Below are 24,311 nucleotides of genomic sequence, written 5' to 3' on the forward strand. Positions count from 1 at the left end.
CAAATGTTAATAGGCCTACAACATTAATAATTTGAATTAATTGCATTGGGCCTTGGCCTCCGTCTAAGCCTCGAACAAGTAAAGAACTCCACCTTGTGATTTCACTAAATGTTCAGAAATGGGTTCCAGAATATAAATTTTGCTTAAATATGTTTTTGCTGACCAAGTGGAATGAGCCATATTGCACGGACCAAAATTCACACAGCAACTGAAGTTATGAGGGAGTCAACAGTCAAGGCAGTTCATCTCGAGCAATGTCGATGAAGACGAAGTTAGGTTAAGACGACGAAATAAAAAACGAAAAAGGAGTATGGGATGGTATATTAGTAAACGTACCTGCTATTCGAACATGAAGAAGAAGATGAGAAAGTTCAAGAAGATTACAAACACAATTGTGCAGTGCAAGCTATTAAAGAAGAGAATCATCGGCTTTATTTGCATTTGCGACACGCAGGTTTAAAATGTGCAAGTTTGAGCCACGCCATCATTCAGTATGGTTACGCGCACGTTTAAAAGTCCATTTTGGGTTTCGCGCGCAATTTCCGTTTTCATCAGTGTTGGCTGCGCGCACGTTTAAAATGTTCAATTTCCTGTTTGATTGCGAGCATCATCAGCGATGGCGGCGCGCAGGTTTGAAATGCACAAGTTTAGGTCTTGCGCGAATTTCAGTATGGGTGCGCGCATATTTTCTTCGACCAGCGCGCATTTTAGTGTCTAGGCGCGCATTTTCCCCCTGCGATGCGCGCATATTAGTGCGTTTCCGCGCAAAAATTCCAGAATTTGAGACGCGCATTTTAGTTTTTTACGCACAAGACAAATTCCGCGCATTTTAGTGTCCGCGCAACGCGCATTCAAGTAACACCCAATTGACGATGGTACAGATAATCTGTTTCGTCTGCTTATTTTTACGAGATGTGCTGTTGTGGCAATACCGAATTTAATAAAACTCAACTTTCAGAATTTCAAAAATTGTAATATCGAATTTCGGACCAGTTGCAGATGGGCATATAACTACATAAAATGTCAATGAAATTATTGAATCAAAGACATTTTCAGAACAGTCTATTAATTTTGAGAGATGAAACAAACAAACCAAGATAATACATCTCTGGGAGTCTTGGACTCGAAAGAGCATACAACTTTTTAAAATCACACCAATCGGACTTAAAGATAAAAAGAAAAGGGACAGAATTTTTAAGATACAGAAAAAAGGTAATACTGTTGTTGTAATGTTGATCGAAGTATAATAACAATCACAGCATTCGTTAAATATTTGTTTTTGCAATAATCGCTAGTTTATTCCAAGGAGAGAGCATACAACCCAAGCGATCGACAGCAGCATTTGCAAGTTCTTGTCGATGTTCTGAATTTGTGATTTGGACGAGTTCAAATGCGCACTATATATTATACTAAAAGAGAAAAAGATCAAGTATAGGCTTAAGACAAACTACAGTGAAGGCAAACGAACTCATGTGAAGGCTAAAGAACTCAACAGTAGGTTACACAGCTCAAGAGTAGGCTTAGGAAATTAAGTAAAGGCAGGACACCAGGGAAGGCCAAACAATTAACTCAAGGCTTGACAACCAAGAGAAAGGCAAACGCACCAACGGGAAAGAAGGAAAAGATATTTAAAAAAAAAATTTTCAACAGTTATACCAATTAAATTATTAAAATTCTACCGTACATTCAAAAGCGATAGATAAACAAAATTACAATGCATGTCTCGCTTCAAGCATTTACTAAGCAAGCCATTTACGCATGGCGCATGACGTGGGGATGGTTGTAATACAATATCGCCTGGGTCCCCTTGGTATGTTAAACCGGAGAGGTTTATGATAATGATCACTGCAATTAAACCATGATTAATTTTGGTTTTATTGCGCCAGGATTCCTTTCACTAGACACGGAAGAAATTCCCGGAAATGCCGGCATGGCTGATCAGGTCGAAGCGTTGCGTTGGGTCCAGAAATTCATCAAATATTTTGGTGGAGACAAAGACAAAGTCACTATCGTGGGAGAAAGTGCCGGTGCAGCCTGTGTGGGTTTCCTACTTCTTGCTCCCCAATCAAAAGAAGAAGGTTAGTGCAGATTAGTTACTGCTGTGAAATTAGATAAGGAGTAAGCTATATCCGCTTCAAATATCTTGTTGGTATTTTATTCATTTTTTGAGTCTAGGCCTTTTTAGGAACGCCATTGCCGAATCCGGCTCAATGCTTGCTGATTGGGCTGTAGACCGTAATTCAACTAAACACGGATATGTAATAGCTGAATTGGCTGGATGTCCACTTGAGCCATATGCCGACTTGTTGCACTGTCTGCGAAGCGTTGACGTCAAAACCCTACGCGACGCTCAATATTATTTCTCGGCCTATATACTAATTTGTCATCGTAATTTTGCTGAATGATACAATAAACAACAATTTTCTTTAAATCTTTTTTTAGACTAACGACACTTTAAACGGCGGGTTGGGTTTTGGAGGACAATCTCCTATAATTCAGACCGCCGGAAAAGTTCGTTATTTGACAGACGAGCCAAGAAAGTTGATCGAAAGTGGGAATTACCACACGGAAGCTCATTTAATGTTTGGCGCTAATGAAGGTGAAGGTATCATGGCTTTAGACATGACGCTGAACTTGTACATCCGACCGAACGATCTTGAAAATGACACGAATTTTTGGAAATATGACGCCGTGAGAGTTGTTATGGGAGCTTTGGGTAATCAGAGATTCTCTTCGCCATCCACTTGTTGTACAATACGACTCTCTCATAACTTATTTCAGGTATCCGCGACGACACTGGAGCTTTGTCAGATGCTCTGACCACCAAATATCTCGGATATGCCGTTGATTCTTGTCAGATGGGAAATTTCACCGTCATGATTCCAGGACTAGTTGATGTATAGGTGTACATTGAATTTTCGAAAGGCCTCGATTTTTTAATTCGTTGATTTTACGTAGATTGCAGGTACCTTGTTCTTGAAAGCCGGGGGTTGGCAAACTGTATTGCTGCATACCAAATATAATCCTCACGCTTATTGGTACTCGTTTGACTTTCTCGGTAAAGTTAGCTTGATTGGAGCCGATGAAATCCTTCCCCGTGGTATGTGGTCGAACGACATTAGAAACTAGAGTTGACGAATATTGTTACGATTTTATCATGTCCAGGTGTGATGCACGCTGACGAAATCATGTACCTATTCACCATGCCCATTCCTCACAACGAAACCGAAAAAGAGCTTGGTAAAAAAATGATTGAAGTGTGAACCACTTTCGCCACTTATGGGTAAATTTACAATACTTTGTCCTAATATTAAAGTAAACTTTGATAAATACCCTTATAACGTTGACAATTCACGCATTCGGTGATCCTATAGCGACCCGACGCCTGCTGGAGTGCCTATGAGAGAAGGTATTCCGCATTGGCCTCCATACACCCATGAGAAGAAAGAATTTATGGCAATCAATAAATATTGGAGCGTTAAAAACGACTACACTTTGGTAATTTCTAAATAAAAAAAATAGATATTGTCATCAGTTGATTAATATCGGCAAATATTGATAATATAGTATTACACGGTAACGGTGGACAAGGCGGGACCGAGAATTGTTAGTCCAGAAACCAAGCAAGAATGTGCAAGCGCATATTGGGAATCTAAGAAAAAACGTCACAACACCAAAGCTTGAAGTGCTGACAAACAACATAAACAACCAAACATTAAGTGCGCGAATACTAGATTTCTATCCGCTGTCTGCTTTCACCCTGATATCTGAATGATTCAACTTATTATCTGTAGATTTGATACGATACGATTTTAAAGAGATGCCAATAAATGTAGTCAATTACCGGACTATCTTCGTCTGCATCTGTGCCAGTATTATGCCACCAACCACGATTGCGTCATCCCTAATAACTGATATTTAGTTGAACCGAGCCGGATACATATTTCTGCACACGAATCACAGAAAATATAATAGGAATCAAATTAATGTTTTTAGCGATCGTGTCAACAGCTAATTTTGAAGAAAAGAACAATTAACTTAAATAAGGGCCGGTTGATTTGCTAAAGTGATGATACAATTGATGACAGCGTTCTGCCATCTGAAACATTTCGGTTACTTTTCTCTCACGCTTTTCAGCAGCAATAGAAGAAATGAGAAAGCTATACCTGTCAATCATTACTCACTTATTTGCGTGTTCCAGAGTATTTGCAGCAGTTATAGTCGAAGCAGTACGTTATGCGCATTCATTTCTTTCACACACCGTAGCAATTCTTCTTTCTCGACTAACAATTGGACGTCTCGGGCAATGCATTTCGCTCCTTTTGGCAAGTCGTGACGACTCTTTGTCAAACGAGAAAAGAATAGAATTGAGAAAAGAAAAATGATAAACGTTGCTTTCGTTTTTTTTTTTTTTTTTTTTCATTTTTTTGTACATTGTCGTCTTTGTTTGTTTACCTGTGGTTTTTGTACCTCCTAAACAGATGATCGTAAAATTAAGACAACAATGAAATCAATAGAAATTTCCGTATCCCGAAAAAGAGCATGTGAACACTGACAGGAAGGACTTGAATACCTTGGAGAGATGAACGTACGTTGCACAAAAAAGTCAATGCAATAATTGCAATACGGTTCAAGCAATTTTTTTTCCACATCATGCACATCAACATCGATTCTTTTCAAGACCCTCAGCAGCAATTCACTTGCAGCACAATACGGTACTTATATACTGCATGAAGGATTCTAACACCAGCCCGTTGCCCGCCTGTTATAGAGGTATGTATAAAACGCTAACGCACCGATCGATCACTGTGTCTGTATCCAGGTGCCTTACCAGTCACCAGTTGCAGATTCTTACCTTCTTCCATTCTGATCTGCAGACATCTATTTTTCATCGACTTTTTCATTTTTTAAATTTTACTATTTAGTTTTAACCAAATACAATTGCGCACTATAACAGTTAGGGAGAAAAACAACAAACGTGCAAGACTTTTGTCACTTTCGTAGCTTTTGCTTGCATGTGTGGCAACAATTTACCGAATCAGTAGGCTATATTGACGCATCGACAATTGGCATTTCTGCTTATTTCAATTAATAACTGTTAATTTGTCCGACGCAGCAATGGCAAAGGTAAGAAATTTGAATTCTCACAACTGAAAATGTGTTCTTCCTTTTTTTTTACTTTTGAATTTTAAAAGTTATTAAAATTGATTTATTTTTTTCATTCGCTCACTTAAGCTTCCCGCTTGTTTGCTGCCGTTGGCATTGACTGTCTTAATCAGTTGCTGGGCTAAACCAGAACCTGCTGCTGGACTTCACGCGTACATCCCGGATCAAGCCGGATCATTTTACGCTCCTGCCGCACAGTCCGAATCCCAACAAATTTATGTCCCAGTCACTGTTCCACCATATGCTCCAGGACAGACTTATGATGCCGAACCTTCATCAGCTCCTCAGCCATCCTCATACAGTCCTGCTATTAGTGTTCCCGAAAACCAGACAAGTGGAACAGACTCGTTGGCTGAAGATCCTTCGCTGATAGTCACCACCTTATCGGGTCGGGTTCGCGGACTGACAGCCACTGCAGCCACTGGTAAGCAGGTGGATGTCTGGAACAGCATTCCGTTCGGCAAGCCGCCGTTGGGCGAACTTCGCTTCCGTCATCCGCTGCCGATGGACCCGTGGGACGGTATCCTGGACACTCGAAGCAAGCCCAACTCATGTTGGCAAACGATAGACGACTTCTACGGCAACTTCACCGGCTCTACTATGTGGAACGCCAATACGGAACGAAGCGAGGACTGCCTCTACCTTAGCGTGACGGTGCCCCGGCCGAGGCCCAAGAACACCGCTGTCATGGTCTGGATATTTGGTGGAGGTTTTATCGGCGGATCGTCAACGCTCGACGTATACGACCCAAAGATTCTCGTCTCCGAGGAGAACATCATCTATGTGGCCCTCCAGTACCGGTTGGGTTCGCTAGGATTTCTGAACTTGGACCAGCCGGGCGCACCGGGCAACATGGGCATGCTGGATCAGGTGATGGCGCTCAAGTGGATTCATTCCAACATTGCTTTCTTCGGAGGTAATCCGAACAATATCACGTTGTTCGGTCAGTCGGCTGGAGCGGCCAGTGCCTCCATGCATCTGCTGTCGCCACTTAGTAGGAACCTATTCAGTCAAGCTATTATGCAAAGTGGTTCGGCCACTGCTCCATGGGCTGTCGGCGACAAGGAGCAGACAATCGCCGGCGGATTGAAACTCGCCAAGGCCGTCGGTTGCCCGTACAGCCGGACCAATCTCAGCATTACGCTGGATTGTTTGAAGACTATCAACGCTTCAACACTGATCAACAGCGAGGTGAAATTAATAATAAAATTCAATTAATTTAATTGCTGGACCATAATCGTTTTGAAAATCATTTAGGAATTTCCATTGGTTACCCTGGATTTCTCATTCGTGCCAATCATAGACGGCGTGTTCCTGACCGAGCCGCCGCAACGATCCCTGGCGACTGGCAACTTTAAAAAGTGTAACATTATAATGGGCAGCAACAAGGAAGAGGGCTACTTCTTTATGTAATACTCCCTGAGCCAACTGTTTCCCCGACAGGAGAATGTCACCATTAATCGACAACAGTTCTTGCAGTCGGTTCAGAATATGAATCCTTTCTCCAGCAACATTGACCGACAGGCCATCATCTTCGAATACACCGACTGGTCGGATCCGGACGATCCTAATCGCAATCGTGACGCTCTTGACAAGATGGTCGGCGACAGTCAGTTAACGTGCAAGGTGAACGAGTTCGCTCAATACTATGCAGAAACAAAAGGCAGTAGCAATAACGTCTACATGTATTACTACATCCATTGCTCTTCAACCCATTTGTGGCCGGCCTGGACAGGTGTCCTCCACTCCGACGAGATTAATTTCGTCTTCGGAGAACCACTCGATCCAGCCAAGGGCTATTTACCTCATGAGATCGCACTCAGCAAGAGAATTATGCGCTATTGGGCTAACTTTGCTCGAAACGGGTATTGATTTTTTGCACTTTAGGCTTCCACCATGAATCAGCTATAAAATTTTCAATTGATTTTGTTTTCATTTATCAATGAGTAGGGATCCTAGTAAAAATATAGACGGGTCCTGGACGCAAGACTACTGGCCGGTTCACACACCTTACGCACGAGAGTATCTCACACTTGTTGCTAATTATTCTTGGGTGGATCGTGGACCTCGATTAAGGCAGTGTGCCTTCTGGAAGGAGTACCTACCCAGTCTCCAAACGGCAACAGGTAAGACAACGCAATCTCTCTTCGAACACGAAATAATTGAGCTTTACCCCGACAGTTTATTTCATGGGCGATAACATCGTAGCATAACAATCTTTTGCTTGTTTCACAGCCTCCTGTTCTCGTTTTGAGCAGCAGCTTCCGCAAGTCACAGGATGACATAAAGAAAAAACTATTCGCTTTCGACAACAAACAAACATAATACTACTTCTACTTTATAGGCCTATGCTACTGTCGTTTTCTGATTCTGATCTTTTCTTCTGATACTGAGCCTGAATGGACCTAACTAAAAAATGTGGGATCCACCGTAATCCTTTGAAAATAACATGTGAGCAATCGTATTCATGGATTCGTCAACTTTGCTTATTCAGTACGGTATGTTCCTATAAGATTAAGAATAATACAATGCTTATTCTAGTGCGCAAGTACCAGTTTTCTATTTTGCTATCTGCTTTCATGAAGGCATCAAATAGTTAAGCGCGTATCTTGTAAATTTGGTTCATGTTTTGGATGCGTTGTTGTATTCTAAATGTACTGAAAGCACTTGACTCTTGTTCTACGAGGCGAAACTGTTTTAGAGAACAAGCGCAATTTTTTTTTATAAACTAGAAGACATAACTTTGATAACATGAGAACATATAACGATCAGTATACAATTTACACGTTTGTTATCTGATACTTATCATACATCAGCCAGACCAGACATAAAGATGACAATAAAGCAAATCTGGCCGATAACCACAAATCTTCCAGTCTCATACAGTTGGCGAGGGTGTCTAATAGAAGTTTTTCACTCCTTTATCAGGTGGGTAGGGTTGGGACCAGAGCGGCTTTTGCGCTTTGGTAAAACACCGCTAGGGTGTCGACCCTGACGCACGGCAACGTCCTTGACGCGTCGTATGCCAGTCCAAATGTTGTATCTGTCTCTCTCTCTCTTATTTCGTCACCCCACCACCCACCTACTCAACTTCGAAGTTGGGTGGCTGGGATTGTGTCCGAAATACAGACGAAAACCCAGTCCCAATAACACCCCCCCCCCCACCAGAACCCTATTGTTAGCCAATAATTCTCCTTTCACTTTCAGATGGTATAGGTCCTATCCTTCCTTGTGCGATAACGACACGTGAATCGGCGACGATAATACATAGGTCTTGATGAAACCACAAAAAGTTTGGTGATATCTTTTATTTATTCATTTGTCAAACAGACCCAAAATAAACAAACAGACTTTTGTCGATTACGATAGAACCATCAAAATGTAGATGCTACGAAAAAAGACAAGGGACTACGAAGGATTTCGTACTGGTAAGCAGACATGAAATTAGCAGTGTTATTCGCTTTAGCTGCAGCTTATTTTGGTGCACCATGTTACTCCGAACCCTTTATCATGGAACTTCCTGGGTACGCAAAAGCCGTTATGGGTGGTTATGGTAAATTTTCCATACCATAATTTAAGTATTTTAAAACTTCGTAACACGGACATTTTTAACAGGAAACCTTAGTACATCTTGGTACGAGCCCCGACGTCCATTCTACTCCTTTCGCTATTTCCACTATGCGGCAAAACCCACTTACGAGACTCGTTTTCTGGTACTACACTACGGAGAAATTCGAAAATAGGTTTAATTATCCATTTAACTAATCCAGTTTTACTTTATATGATTAATCAGCCACCGGTGCCCTCTAACTATCCTTACCCCGACGACGAGATCTACAATTCAATCGATTTGCCACCAGGTAAATTTATTACAATCGAATTAAAGTTGAATTTACATCATCATTACATCTAAAATTCAACAGGATGTGCACAAGGAAACGACAAAGCGTTAGAAGATTGTCTCATTCTTAGCGTGTACACGCCGTATGTAAGTAATCTACTGGATAAGTGTTACAGTATGTTCGAACGACTTAATAATTAAGAAAATTCAAAGTTCCCGGGCAACGCTTCCGATACTTCTACCACCTTCGAAAATTTGCTTCCCGTTATGGTTTGGATCCACGGTGGTACTTTCGTTAGTGTAAGTTAATTTACAAAAATTTTGTCATCAAAGTAAATTCAACTGTAGCCTAATGAGAGACTTTCACAATAGGGACAAAGTATTCTTTACGAGCCAAACACTTTTATGGCCCATGACGTGGTCGTTGTTGTAATTCAATACCGACTTGGCGCTCTTGGTATGATAATTCACCTTTTTTTTTCTATTAAGTGCGTAACTATGGTAACTATTTACGTGCATTTTATTGCGGCAGGATACTTGACTTTGGACACGGAAGAAATTCCAGGAAATGCTGGCATGGCTGATCAGGTCGAAGCGTTGCGTTGGATCCAGAAATTCATTAAATATTTTGGTGGGAATAAAGACAATGTAACTGTTGTTGGAGAAAGTGCCGGCGCAGCTAGTGTTGGCTTCCTTCTCTTGTGTCCTCAAGCACGAGAGGAACGTAAGTACACAACCGAAACTAGACATAACACGTAACACAGTGTTAAACATTTTTCGTCTCAAAATGTAGGGCTCTTTCACAACGCCATTGCCGAGTCCGGATCAATGTTAACTGAATGGGCTCTTGATCGCAATACAACTAAACACGGATATCGAATTGCTGAACTGGCTGGATGCCCACTTGAACCATACGCCGACTTATTGCACTGCTTGCGAAGCATTGATCAACTAGCTTTGCGCAACGCCCAAAAAGCATTCTCGGTCAGATATATTATTTTACTTTTGGTGTCTTGTAGGAAATGTGTTGAATTGATCGAATTTCTAATGGCTTTAGAAAGAAGACCAAAAAAATGGAAATATGGGATTTGGAGGCCAATCACCAATAATGCAGACTGCTGGAAAAGTGCGTTACTTAACAGAAGAACCAAAAACTTTGATTGAAAGGGGCGAATACATGACAGATGTAAATATTTTGTTCGGTGCTAATGAGGGCGAAGGCATTATGGCTTTTGATATCATTTATCGTGGGTACATCAAACCAAATAATCTTTTTTACAATGAGACCTTCTGGAAATACGATAGTGTCAGAGCTGTCCTAGGCGCACTAGGTTTGTTTCTTAAAATATATATAGTCTACCATTTCTATAGTTTACAAAAATTAATTATATTCATCAATAATATTCTGGTTCACTCATCAAATAAATGAAATCGTTTCTTATTTTAGGTATTCGCGATGATACTAGCGCTTTGTCGGATGCACTAACCACAAAGTATCTTGGATACGCCGTTGACTCTTGTCAAATGGGAAATTTGACTGTCATGCTTCCTGGTTTAATTGATGTGAGTTCTAATTTCAGGATTTCTCCGCCACAAATTTAAAACTTATAGACATGCAACACATTTTACAATAGATAGCTGGTACCCTGTTCCTGAAAGCGGGGGGTTGGCAAACTGTATTGCGCCATACCAAGTACAATCCTCACGCTTACTGGTACTCGTTTGACTTTCTCAGTAAAGTCAGTATTATTGGAGCAAGTGATTTTCTTCCTCGCGGTAAGGTTACGACAAATCTTTGACTATAAAATCATTTTTAAAACATTTTTTTTTTTCGATTGGTTGGAAATTTTCAGGTGTGATGCACGCTGACGAGATCATGTATCTGTTTACTATGCCCATCCCGCACAACGAAACGGAAAAAGAGTTGGCCAAAAAAATGATTGAAATATGGACGACGTTCGCCACATACGGGCAAGTGCAACTACCAATGCTGCTGTGTACCCTAAATATCGTTATCTGTTTGTTTTTTTCTTATATTTTACATTATTGTTCAGGGAGCCGACGCCAGACGGAGTAACAATGAGAGAAGGTATTCCAAAATGGCCTGCATACACCCACGAGAAGAAAGAATTCATGGCTATCAATAAATATTGGAGTGTCAAAAACGACTACTCTTTGGTACTCACTTCACACGTTCGACAATGACATACTGGTTATTCTTATTTAGTAATATTTTTAATTTCTTTTAAAACAGTATTACACGATTACGGTGGATAAGGCGGCACCGAGGGCTATTAATCCCGACACAGCCGGAGAATGTGCAAGCGCATATTGGGCATCCAAAAATGAAATACGTCGTCGTCACGGCTAAGGTCTCCATTGCTAAAACACATGGTGTGTTATGAATATGATGACTGCAAAATTATGCATATTAAAGCAACATTAATAATTCATACAAATTTAACTAGTTATCATTCTTGTGCGTTTTCCATGGCTTGTAAGTCTAAATAAATAAAATTATATCTTAGGATAGCATTTGAAAATGTGAGCAGCGCACTAGGTTTTTTTAGTTATTACGTCTCGTTCTGGGCTTTACCCATGGTGCACTTTTACGTTCATGATAAAACACGAGACGATTTATTTAATAAGATAACATCCTGTTGTATCACACTGCAGAGAAAAGTAACAACAAATACATTTTCAGGATATCATACTGAAATGTTTTCTTGCGCTTGTTATGTTTGTTATTGAAATTGAGCTTAATCTCAGCTTATGTAACATGTTAAAACTATTCACTCGTTGTTCGTTATATTGATGTGGACAATTATATTTATATATGCGGGTGGTTTTCAATTAATTCGAGTTACGTATAAAAACAGTTTCTTTGTCAAGCGAAAAATAATTCTCCTTTCAGACGGTACAGGTCCTAACCTTCTTTGTGCGATAACGACACGTGAATCGGCGACGATAAATACTTAGGGTCTTGATGAAAACACAAAAAGTTTGATGATATCTTTTATTTATTCACTTGTCAAACAGACTCAAAATAGACAAACAGACTTCTGTCGATAACGACTGGAACCATCAAAATGTAGATGCTTCGAAAGAAGGTACGTGACTACGAAGGATTTCATACTGGTAAGCAGACATGAAATTCGCGGCCTTGTGCGTTTTGGCTGTAGCCTACTTTGCTGCACCATGTTACTCCGAACCCTTCATCATGGAACTGCCTGGCTATGCAAAGGCTGTTATGGGTGGCTATGGTGAGTTTTGCATAAATTTATAGCTTGATTAGCAACGACCAACTTCGTTTCATGGTAATTCGCGCAGGAAACCTTAGCACGTCCTGGTACGAACCCCGGAAACCATTTTATTCTTTCCGTTATTTCCATTACGCCGCCAAGCCCACTTATGAAACTCGATTCCAGGTACTATAATTTGCTCTAAGTCATAAAATACATTTTAAATTCGTAACGAATCTATTCTGTATAGCCTCCAATCCCTTCAAATTATCCTTATCCGGATGATGAAATCTACAACTCAATCGATTTGCCACCAGGGTATGTTAACTTAATTCTTTTTTTATACTGAACCATTAAATTCGTTAAAATTTTGGTGACGTATGTTATAGATGTGCCCAAAGCAGCAAAGGATTAGAAGATTGTCTTATCCTCAGTGTTTACACGCCTAACGTAAGTTAATGCTTTAACAGATGCTTTACACAGATCCAACTTCTTATGTTTTACGTTATTTAGTTTCCAGGAAATGCTTCTGACCCTGCAACTACTTTTGACAACTTGTTACCCGTCATGGTTTGGATCCACGGTGGTTCCTTCTCATACGTAAGAATATCATGCAATCAAAACCAGCGGATTGACGACACCACAGTTGATTCATTTATTTTCGAATTAATAGGGTCAAAGTATCATTTATGAACCAAACACCTTCATGGCACATGAAGTCGTTATGGTTGTTATTCAATATCGTCTTGGTCCTCTTGGTAAAATATTTGGACAGTTATTAATGAAACCATCATGTTGTATAACGGTATCATAAATTGGCGAAACAGGATACCTGTCACTAGACACGGAAGAAATTCCAGGAAATGCCGGCATGGCTGATCAGGTCGAAGCGTTGCGTTGGGTCCAGAAATTTATCAAATATTTTGGTGGAGACAAAGACAAAGTCACTATCGTTGGAGAAAGTGCCGGTGCAGCCAGTGTGGGTTTCCTACTTCTTGCTCCCCAGTCTAAAAACGAAAGTAAACAAAGAAAAACCCATATAATTGAACGGGAAAATTATGTAATGAATAATATTCTTATTCGTACGTCATTCAGAACTGTTTAGATACGCAATTGCTGAATCTGGGTCTATGTTGACTGATTGGGCTCTCGATCGCAATGCCACTAAACACGGACTTCGAATTGCTGAACTGGCCGGATGTCCACTCGAACCCTACGCTGATTTGTTGCACTGTTTGCGGAGCATCGACCCTGTAGATTTGCGCCGTGCACAGGGTGATTATTCGGTCAGTTTGAAAACCTGAAAATATGTGTATGATTATTGTTTAACTAATATTATTTCAAAATTAATTATAGAATGAAGACGAAAGAAATGGCGGATTGGGTTTCGGAGGTTCCTCTCCCGTCATTCAGGTCGCCGGAAAAGAACGTTACCTCACAGATGAACCAAGGAAGCTGATCGAAAGTGGCAATTACCATACGGAAGCTCACATCATGTTTGGCGCTAATGAAGGCGAAGGCATTATGGCTTTCGATATTATGTTGGGTGGATACATTAAACCAAACGGCTTGCTAGAAGACACCGACTTTTTCAAATATGACGTTGTCAGAATCATTCTCGGCGCTTTAAGTAACGGATTTTTCTCTCATGGAACCACGTAATTAAAATACCTATTAATGGCATTTTCTATTTCAGATGTTCGTGATGACACCAGCGCACTGTCAGATGCTATGACTGCCAAGTATCTTGGATACGCCGTTGATTCCTGCCAAATGGGAAATTACACCGCTATGATTAACGGTTTGATTGATGTAGGTCCACATATTTATTGTTCAAAGCAGAGAAGGGAAATTTTAAATACGTTTTCCACATTTGATATTAGATTTGTGGTGCTCTTTTCTTGAAAGCCGGTGGATGGCAAACCGTAATGCTTCACACCAAGTATAATCCCCACGCTTATTGGTATTCGTTTGACTTTTTCGGTAAAGTCAGCTTGATTGGTGCCGACGAAACTCTTCCCCGAGGTATAATCTAATAATAATTTACCTCGTTTTTGATTTAATTCGCATTATTTTACCTTTCGATTTTTAGGTGTGATGCACGCTGACGAAATTATGTACCTGTTCACCATGCCGATTCCTCACAACGAAACCGAAATCGAGTTTTCAAAAAAAATGATCGAAGTGTGGACTACATTCGCCACATACGGGTAAGTTCCAGCACTTATCCAACAATTAATTATGTATATAGATCCTTAGAATAATAAGGAATGTGATCCAATAGGGAACCTACACCTGAGGGAGTGACTATGAGAGAAGGCATTCCGCACTGGCCGGCATACACCAACGAGAAGAAAGAATTCATGGCAATCAATAAATATTGGGCTGTCAAGCACGACTACTCATTGGTAATTATACTCAATAGCGGGACAACGCAATCGTTCAACTTTTAATCATTATGCACTTTCAGTATTACACGATTACGGTGGACAAGGCGGGTCCGAGAACTGTCAGCCCAGAAACCGCGGAAGAATGTGCAAGCACCTATTGGAAATCCAAGAGAGAGAGACGCAATAAGAAGAAAAATTGAGGTATCTGACGCAAAAACACGGCCACAAAATATCTGCAACAAATTCTTTTCACAAGAGAAATATCTGTTGCATATGCCAGACGAATTCCTATTACAATTTTATTATCCATGGTGATACAGCCTATTTCAAAATAAACGAAATTAAAAGTGAAAATGGAGTGCCCTGTAATATTTCCTAATTTGGTTATGGTCAATGTTCCGTTCATTTGCTAAATTTGGATGGTTTATTATGTACTTATTCAAAGCCCTTAATCAGAGACTCACACCATATTCCCCTCTTATCATTTTTAGTCCCGTGACTGAGACCAAATAAGTTGTTATTCATCGATAAGTGACGTCAATGGATGGCCATAAACAAGACGCTGGATCTGGTGGCCATGAACGCTAGACAATAATATTGGTCTGTTTTCAAATCGATAATCCACTTCTGATAATCTTGTCACTGTTATTTCAATGATAACACTCTTAATCAACCTTTACTTGTTTGTTGAAGCTTTCCAATCCGTGTCAGTCAAATGGGAATCAACATTAAACTATAACGCCCCATTTCCTCATCTGTCCCGTCGTTTTACGTAAGAGACGAAAACAAAAAACAGTCTAGACAACGTTTCGGAAGAGTGCCGGAGACAAATTCAGATCTAACCACTGATATGGAGCTGTCAAAAAAGCAAGATCACCGTGCTTTTTTAGATCGGACCGATAGATATTATATTACACATACACCAATCCCATTGTTTACTTATTGGTTTGCCTTTTCGTTCTGCCACTGCAGGCTCGGGGGGGTTTGCGATAGGATTTTGACGTTATCGAGAGGGACTTGTTTTCTCTCTTGACATGTGGAACAAATCGGCAACCTATATTTTATTTTGTTTTTTTAACTGAGACTTTTATTACAAACAGTATAGTCACTTCTGGGTGATGGTAAAATAGATACAGGAACAGAACACGCGTCGGTTGGAAATGCCTGCGATTCTCCGCGATACAGACGAAGGCGCCCATACGTCAAACTATATAACAACGACGAGAAAGTCGGCGGAGTACGTGACGAATGTAGCTCTAGTTTTGGAGTCCCTGAAAAGAATAAAAAAACGCCAATTCCTCGAAAATGGCCGAGAGCGTCGTATCAAAACAACACCAGAGACAAGAAACCTAACCCAAAACAAGGGCAAACTATTCCGTGAAAACGCCTCGAGATCGGACACATCAGAGAAAATCGGGTTTAACTTTAGAGACACACGTCCATGACGGATGAAGCCGTTTTGGATGTGTGCGTATATATAGGCTATATAGAAGCGTAATAGTTGACGTCAGGCGAACTATTTTCCATATAGTTTCTCCCTTCAAAAGAGGACGGAACAAATAAAGGCGAATATGACCAATAAAATTTTTAAAAAACCTTTGTCACTGCTGTTTCGATCCGACGTCACGATGCTTACGCACTCACGGGGGAAACGACAGTTAAACTACGGCAATAAACGAAATAATATAAGCGACTCCGCGCGCTACAATGTTAGAAGAAGAAAAAAAGCCAAGCGCCAACCGTTTACGACGAGAGGAATTCCGAGAGTCTAATTTTGTTTTTTCTTCTTCAAATTTCGCCGTCGAAGAAGAAAGTGTGTGTATGTGAAAACAAGGGAAGCTTCAAATCGTTCGGGACAATCTTTGTTGCCTTTTTTTTCTTAAATAAAAAAATAAAAATGAAATATTAAAATAACGCGCGGGTATTTTTCGAATGTGTTTGACTGCGCCGCGCGCGTTTTTCACGTCCCAGCGTAAACGAAAGTCATTGCCGGCAAGAGAAAAAGAAAACAGCGCCATCATCCACCGAGCTTCATTATGCACTGTGAAACGATGCCGATCGTTAACGCACATTCGTTAACGTTTGCATCGGTCAGCCAAAAAAGAAGAAGAAAAAAATAAACCTTTTGGCGCTATTCTCACAAGAGTGGACTAATGCGGACCGGTATAGGTATTATACAGTCGTATAATGTAATACTCGGAGAAAGAGAGAGATGGGGCGATTGTGTATTTGTTCACATACTTTCTTGCATTAGACGAATATATAGGAAGAAGCTCCGTCTACTCGCTCCAAGCGAAAAGAGAAAACGCCAACAAACATCCGAAAGAATTCAAGAAATATTTGAGAAGCCGGTGGGTCTTCTTTCTAGCTAGTACATCCACCTGTTGTGCGTCGCCGAGACTAAAATGAACAAGTTGCGCGTGATGTCGTATTTTTTTCTCTTCTTTTCATAAAAAAGCGAATCAATTGCCGTTTGAGAAGTCGTGATTTATAAAGGAAAAGGGAGCAGCAGACACCTGCCCATCTGGTCATTGAAACGGTCTGAATTAATGTGCCCATCATTCAAAATTGACTGAAAGAGATATTCCATGAATGGTGGGGCGGGCGAGATGTTATTGCAGACCGCCACGGTATTTTCGTGCTACAGCCGGGGCGGACCAGAAGTGACACGCGAATTTGACACGATTCTTTCCCCCCCCCCTCGTTCCAACGTATTATACACACACCCATCGATCGCCGAAGAATAAAGGACTTTTTTCTTTTCAAAAAAAAAAAAGAGATGAAGCACGTCAAACATTTGATAAGTTACATGCCGGTGCGAAATCACCTGGCGGCTATATGTGCACCGGCTTTCGCGGGCGTGACGTACGCGCTTTCCGCGTTCCGCGATTACGGCAGTCAGCCACGCTCGAATCAGGTCATATCGTTGGCGTCTCTTTTTCATTTGCACATTCCTCTCGTTATTATTTATTTGGGGAGTGGGTTAGGGGGGGGGGGATTAGGAATTAATTTGTTTGTGGGGTTCATCAGGTTCTCGATTTTTTTCGGTTGTGGTTTAGTGGGGGGTAAATGAGTAAGGAAATATGAAACTGAGAATTTCCATGTGATGGCGTTGGATTTCCCCCTCTACCCTCTTATAGTATATTTATCGCTGGATGGATGGAATGGAGGAGATCGGACTTTTGTTTTCTCTTTCCGATTCGTTCGCCCACGTCTGCGCGCTCGGTCGGCACGTGCAACACCGAACGCACGAACTAGGAAGCCCAATAGAATCCCGATGGGGTACGAGCAGAAGAGGGGAGGGGTTGAGTGGGCGTGTAGAGCTCAAATGCTGTGCGGCTTGGCAGTTTTCACTGTCACGATTCTTCTCTTATGTCGTCACGGAGACCTGTCCGCATGTTTAAAAAAAAAGAAGAAAAAGAAAGAGAGTCGAGGGAAAAATAGCCGGTGGGATCGGTGTGCCGCTCCCCACTGATCCATATCACGACAGCAGCACGGAGGTAAAATTACTTTTTTTTTTTTTTTTTTTTAATTCTCCTGCACCTTTGAAATCGTGTTTTCCCGACCCCGTCTATATAAGTACGTATATAACAAATGCTGCGGCTATTTCCTATTAGTTGCAGCGTCTCTCACGAAATTGAGTTTTTTTTTCCAGCCGGCTGGGTAGACCAACAGGTGCCAGCCTCATCAGCCTGTGAGCTCCAGGAGAATAAGAAAAAAAAAGTTGTTTCGAAGAATTAGGAGAAAAGAGTAGACCTCGTTGTTTGTTCCTGTTCTGCTCTCTGCGCGTCGTTCAAACTACTATACACATGAAGAAGACGCGTACGCGTCTTCTGTCATTGTCAACTTACAACAACTGACATCTGTCCCTATACTACCGTCATGGAAAGTCGCATTTCAAGAATCAAATTCATGTTTCAAACGCAAGAGAAATTATTCAACAACTTGAACGTCTGGCGGACTCATCTAGTTGAATCATAGACCTGCGCTCATGTTCGTCCCTCAAGTTATTGATGACAAGTTGATTGATCGTGGCTCCGATGTTGACAATTCAAGTTGAGCGAGGACAGCAAAGACATGATGGGGGGATATAAGGAAGTCATGGGAATAGATCTTCTTGGGTCAGGTTCACTTTTTGTTTTACCCCATCAAAACGAAATCCAATTATGACGTCATTCGAGTCTCGCCCCTATTTGGTGTGATGTGTCTGGTCATTGGTCTTATGGGTCAGATCCCTATTATTGCATCCGAGTACGGCGTGTGTGTCATATTGATGTTAGAGTTTCTGGTTGCAAGACAAAATAAAAAGACAAGAAAAAAAGGGCAAAGAAATGGGTGGAAGGGGAAATATATAAGGATGATGATACAGCTGAATAATAAGGTAACAGGCAACAGAGCGGCACTTTATATCCTTGGCATGCTCAACACCGAGGAGACGAAGGACGACGTGGATCAAAAGAAGAAAAAAAGGGAGACGAGCGGCAGGTATGCAAGTGGCCCACCATTGATGGTGGTAGGTAGTACTACGGTAGTAGTATACCCCGTGTGTGTGTAGTGAAAATGTAGGTCAAGCTCTTGTGCTGGCCGGAGAGCCTCCTGTCTGGGCTGTGTGTGAGCGCATTGAGCCAAGCCACTGAGACCGGCCAGGCAGCCGGTGGAATTTGATCGTTTTTTTTTTTTTCTTTCGCCCCTTTTATTTGTATTTTCAGTTTTCTTTTCGAGGCCATTTTGTGTACACCATAGTTGATAGCTGTGGAACTCTGGCTCGCCATACGACCGGGAGGCGTCTTATAATATATAAGCCTCGTCATCATTTATACCCAAGAGCGAAAAATAAAGAAAAAGAAAAATGAAGCAAAAGGAGAATCTCTCTCTCTCCGGCTTGGGAGAGACTTATATATACGCACGCCATAACAGTCAAGGCGCAGAGAACAATTGAACAACAACCTAGAAAACATCCGCCCTATTTATTTATGCTGACCGTCTGCGACTTTCGATTTCCAGTCGAAATTTTTCTGTCGATAAGAAAGCCCCAACTATCTATTATCTCCGTTCCGAAAAGAAAAGAAAAAAAAAGAGACTTTTTGTCGTCAAATGTCTGAGCTGCGATGCTCGTCTGTTATTATTACGATGGCATGGAAATGTGCCGGAAAAAAGGAATCACAAGACTATGATGTGGCTTCCGCTTCGATTTCTTTGCCGGTCGGCGTTTTTGCCACTAAATGCACTGCTACTCGGATACCCACACACACACACACCGCCCCGCGACACATATAAAGTCTATAATGTAATGGATGTGTGGCGGGGCGGCAACGACAACTACGGGACTCGGCGGAGGGAAATTCGAAAGAAAAATCCGGAGCGGCTCCCGGAATGTTATTTTCGTCTTCTTCGTCTTCCACCGCAACTGTCAGCACGTATAACCGCGGAAGAAACGAAAGGTGTTAATCTTGTTTCCCTCCTTTTTCCCCCCTTCTCGCCGATGTGTTACGGAGCCAAATTCAAAAGACATTGTATTTACAATGCCACGATATAGTCAGGAATGTGCGCTAGCGCTGCTCACACACACACACACACACACGTCACTGTATACGGTATGTGTATAGAAGGCAGTAGTGTCTAGTAGTAGTAGTACAAGAGTCAGCAATAGTGCTGGCAGAATGTGTATAATCATCATAAAGCCAACCTCAGGAGAGGGAAATTCTTAACCGAGACCCGGAAAAGAGCTTTCTATATTCTCAAATCGGTATAGCCTGTGGCCGGGCGTCATCGGGCGCTCCAAACTCGCAAGTTTAGAGACGGAGATTTTCTCCTGTTTAATTATGCACGTGAATCGCTCGCGCGCGCGCGCACCTTTCAAAGAGTGAGAGAGAGAGAGAAAAAATAACGCTGGCGGACTTCCTTATCAAGAGGAGCCACTCCCATCAACTATTGTATAACGAATCTCTCACAGTATATGTGTGTGTATACAAGGGTGGCGAGGGGTAATCTCACACATTTGTTTTTTTCTTGTTTTCCTTTTTGGCGCATTTTATTTTGTTTTTCCTATGGCCCAGCAGCTGCCAGCGAGCGCACACAATACATAGTTGTGTCGGACGTTAATGACCAGCCTCGTAACGCAGCCCCTCCCTTTCCGGAACTCTGATCAATTCAAGTGAGAACTCGACCGATACAATATACCCACACTGCGTGACTCGATTGCTGTCATTATTTTGTTTGAGAAAAGGAAATCGCTACGTGATGTTCTTTCTGGGGGGAGAAAAGGGGAAGAAAACATACAGGCTGGAAGGCGAAGAATGTCATCGGGAAATGTTTGACTGGAATGGGAGAGAAATGAAAACGATCGTGAATACCAAATGAGGCCGCTGCTGCTGGCTTGACGGGCGACGCACAGCGCACGGCCAGCAGGGGAAAAGACGATCAAGAGAGAAAGGGACGACACGACAGTTGCATTGCATCGCTACGCTACGGGAGGGCGACTCATCTCTCTCAAGTCGCCGGGAGTAGTTTTTTCTTCTCTTTTTTATTGTGTTTTATTTTTATGCATTTTTATGCATTGTCTCTACCCCACCAAAAAAAAATCTACGAGCAAACAATTCCATCCGACAGCACACAAAGTCACGGCAAGCGGTTGATGATCCATAAACTTGTAGCGGAGGGAACCGCCCGGCCCGGGTCCGTACAAAAGAGTTTCCGTCCCTTATGAGCCATTGCCAAAAAAAAAGCAGCAATTTTTGTTTTAACATTAAACGTCGTGTACTCTACATAATAACACAGGGTAACAAATTGCCATCGATTTCGTTTGTCCCCTTTCCGTTTGTTTTTCCCCGAAATGAATGAAATTTGTTAAAAGAATTCGAACTATTATCCAGTAATCGGCGTTGAAGATAATTCTTTGAAGTTTAATTCCAAGACTGAACTAAAGACTGAAGATACTAATGCTGCAATGGCAACACTGTACGTGCTACACTGGAAACAATAAGGGAATAAGGAAAAGAACATTCCGCAGGGGGATGAAAGATTGGGTCTAAGTATGTATGTGAGCCGGGTGATTAGACGGTAACAACTGAAATTGTACGTCGACAACTTTCCCCTCCCGTCGAGAGCCGCGGCCCGAGTCTGGCCGGCCGGCCGGCTCTAATAGCCATCACTCGAGATGTATGATGCGGCTATTACCGTGCGGACAAGGAAGTGGTCGGTCGGCGAGAGCTAATACACCTCATTTATTTCTTTCACATATTTCAACCTTGATCGTCTGTTACGTTGATGAGGGCGGCTCCTACAATTTGACACAGTGTAGAAAATCAATGCCCTCTCTTACGGGCGGACGACAGCCGGCCATCGGAGACTGGCGATGAGTAATGCGAGAGATTGAAGTCGAGGTTTTGACGAGACTCAATTATCTTTTTTTTATTTATTTCTTTTTTTAAGGAATGTTTTTGGCTTATCACAAGGGTGAAAAAGATCAAGTGCAAGTAACTGGCGGGAGGGTTCTACATGGGAGCGACACGAGTTTGACTTTTTAAGGTCTCGAATAACAAACGCCGCGATATAAGAAACTGGTTTCGCTTCTTCTTCTTCTCAATATCATGTGTAACAAAAGTCCCATGATGAACCGGTGAGTTTTGTTTTGTTGTTTATTTTTTCTTTTTCTTCCTCTACCGGAGGGTTGGATGTGGGTCAGTGGAGTGACCGTTTTCGTTCGCCTATCTCTTTTCTCTTTCTTCTTCTTTCTTTCGTTCTTTCTTTCTTTCTTCTTCTCCTTTTCTTTCCCGTTTCGCGTTCCGCGTTCAAAAAACGTTAAGGGGCGTCTCTCGGCCGCTCTCGGCTCGATGGTTATTTCAAGTTGGCCAACGTCAGTTAGCGACTGTAAATAGTGTACACATCCATATAGTGGCATGCTGTATATAGAAGTTTGTATAGGCATTGGTTTTTTTTTACAGGTTGTTCCCTTAAAAAAAAAAAGACAGCACAAAACTATAAGAAATCCTTAATAATCTCTCCGGTTATTTTATTTTATTTTTTTCTGCCGACATTCTTGGCAAAATAGGAAAGAAAAAAAAAAGTCGAGCCCCACTAACCGGAATGGGGGTCACGCCTGGTTGGGACGATGACAGTAGGTCGGGCCCGCAAAGGCCGCATAGTGGACCATTACGAATAAGGTGTTGGCGGTTTCCAAATCCAATCAAAGGCAAAAGTATCGTAAAATAAAAAAAAGCCAAAGTATCAGATGCCCCAAAATGGTCCCAGCGCACTTTCCTTGCCTTATAACTCGTCTTATTGTCTCTGATACTTTTTGAGCGCAATATATGCTGGTATATACGACAGCTAGCGCACCTGTTATTCTCTAATGATTTGATTTTCTATGTCGCCAAAATAAAATTTCGCGGAAGCGAATCATTTGTTGTTTTGTTTTGAAGCGGATTATATTATTGCGAAACCTGCAAATCATTGCGGCAATCTCAAATGTCCTCGTTTTTCCTTATCGAAATTGCTGTCTCTCCACTACCGGATCGATTGTTCCTTCGTGTCTGCCAATTTTTTGTTCTTTGCTTTAATGGTTTGATATCCCCGCCTCACCTCTTCTGTCCGAGTGCGATTACCTCATCTGATTCCATTTCATTGTACTCGCCAGCAGAAATAAAAAGGAAAAAAGAATTTCCTTCTACCTTATTTATCTCTACTTCTCTCTCATTTTCTATTCTGCTCTTTTTTTTTTCTTTTTCTTTCTATACTTGTATACGTTATATACATGTTCTCTTTGCATCATTTGAGTAGATTGCGTATCGTCCGCTGCGGGGAAGGAAAATCCAATTGAGGTCGCAATCGGCGCGAATCCACTTGCACTGGGGGTCGATTTTTGTTTGAATTTTTCGTTTGCTGTTGGTCGTTTTCTTTCTTTTCTCCCGGATTTCGAGATAGCACACGCTCTTCTTTTTATGGATCGAGCCCAATCGAAAGCGTCCTCTAAGAAGAAAGTCGTCTTCCAACCAAACGACCTCAGACTCGACCCGGGACCCAGGACAAGTTTGGAGCTCGCAGCTCAGCCAATTGACATGGACATCACTATCCCATCAACAGTCCACCAGTCCTCCCGTCCATTGCGTAAGAGTAAAACGACTCGAACAAATGGTGAAAAAAGGAGAAGGAAAGAAACTCTAATGTCGCAAAACTCAAACAATATTTAAGAATAAACAAAACACAAGAGGGGTCTTCTCTTTCTCGTTCTATTCACCGTTGGATGGCACGGATGGGAAACCGGACCGCTAGCTGCGTGTGTCCTCCTGCTGTCCATCACTGGACGGCCCAGGTCGCCCATGGTCATGTGCGTCCTGTTGTGGCCTCTTGGCCAAGCAACGAACGAAAAAACAAAATACTCATCCATCTCTAACCTACATACTATACAGCCAAGGAGTCGTAGTGTGCGCCCAGCTTGTGATCCGAATCGAAATGGAACGCACCCAACACCATCAGCGCCGAGTCATTCATTTCCCCACCTTTCTCAGCTAGGAGTTATATATAAACATGTACAGTGTATGAACGGAACGTTACGCGGTTAGCAATTGCATATACGGAGGAACCCCCCCTCACAAAAAAAAGAAAGAAAGAAAGAAAGAAAGAAAGAAAAATATATGAGCAGCGCACGCGAGGTGTTGAAGAATGAAAACGCCT

At 41.7% G+C, this 24,311-nt stretch overlaps 3 protein-coding genes and 1 pseudogene across 3 annotated transcripts; all 4 read left to right on the top strand.

Annotated features, from left to right (window-relative positions):
• Positions 1–1,758: 1,758 nt before the first annotated feature.
• LOC124337831 (neuroligin-4, Y-linked-like) lies at positions 1,759–3,263 on the top strand. Its single transcript, XM_046791845.1, has 7 exons — positions 1,759–1,810; positions 1,887–2,078; positions 2,176–2,258; positions 2,443–2,716; positions 2,782–2,897; positions 2,959–3,100; positions 3,166–3,263. The coding sequence occupies exons 1-7, from the start codon at positions 1,759–1,761 to the stop codon at positions 3,261–3,263; spliced, it is 957 nt and encodes a 318-aa protein (XP_046647801.1).
• A 1,573-nt stretch (positions 3,264–4,836) lies between these two features.
• LOC124338485 lies at positions 4,837–7,638 on the top strand (annotated as a pseudogene).
• Positions 7,639–8,556: 918 nt separating this feature from the next.
• On the top strand, positions 8,557–11,534 carry LOC124338487 (acetylcholinesterase-like). Its single transcript, XM_046792567.1, has 14 exons — positions 8,557–8,719; positions 8,782–8,879; positions 8,960–9,026; positions 9,090–9,154; positions 9,221–9,307; positions 9,380–9,464; positions 9,540–9,731; positions 9,801–9,991; positions 10,065–10,338; positions 10,455–10,570; positions 10,642–10,783; positions 10,861–10,978; positions 11,062–11,185; positions 11,262–11,534. The coding sequence occupies exons 1-14, from the start codon at positions 8,605–8,607 to the stop codon at positions 11,376–11,378; spliced, it is 1,791 nt and encodes a 596-aa protein (XP_046648523.1). The 5' UTR covers positions 8,557–8,604; the 3' UTR covers positions 11,379–11,534.
• A 572-nt stretch (positions 11,535–12,106) lies between these two features.
• Positions 12,107–14,993, top strand: LOC124338486 (liver carboxylesterase 1F-like). The gene is made up of 14 exons (XM_046792566.1): positions 12,107–12,270; positions 12,338–12,435; positions 12,500–12,567; positions 12,639–12,699; positions 12,763–12,849; positions 12,923–13,007; positions 13,077–13,268; positions 13,345–13,535; positions 13,606–13,879; positions 13,946–14,061; positions 14,133–14,274; positions 14,342–14,459; positions 14,534–14,657; positions 14,720–14,993. The coding sequence occupies exons 1-14, from the start codon at positions 12,156–12,158 to the stop codon at positions 14,837–14,839; spliced, it is 1,791 nt and encodes a 596-aa protein (XP_046648522.1). The 5' UTR covers positions 12,107–12,155; the 3' UTR covers positions 14,840–14,993.
• Positions 14,994–24,311: the final 9,318 nt, after the last annotated feature.

Source organism: Daphnia pulicaria, chromosome 4, assembly GCF_021234035.1.
Source record: "Daphnia pulicaria isolate SC F1-1A chromosome 4, SC_F0-13Bv2, whole genome shotgun sequence".
In the NCBI taxonomy this organism is placed as follows: Eukaryota; Metazoa; Arthropoda; class Branchiopoda; order Diplostraca; family Daphniidae; genus Daphnia; species Daphnia pulicaria.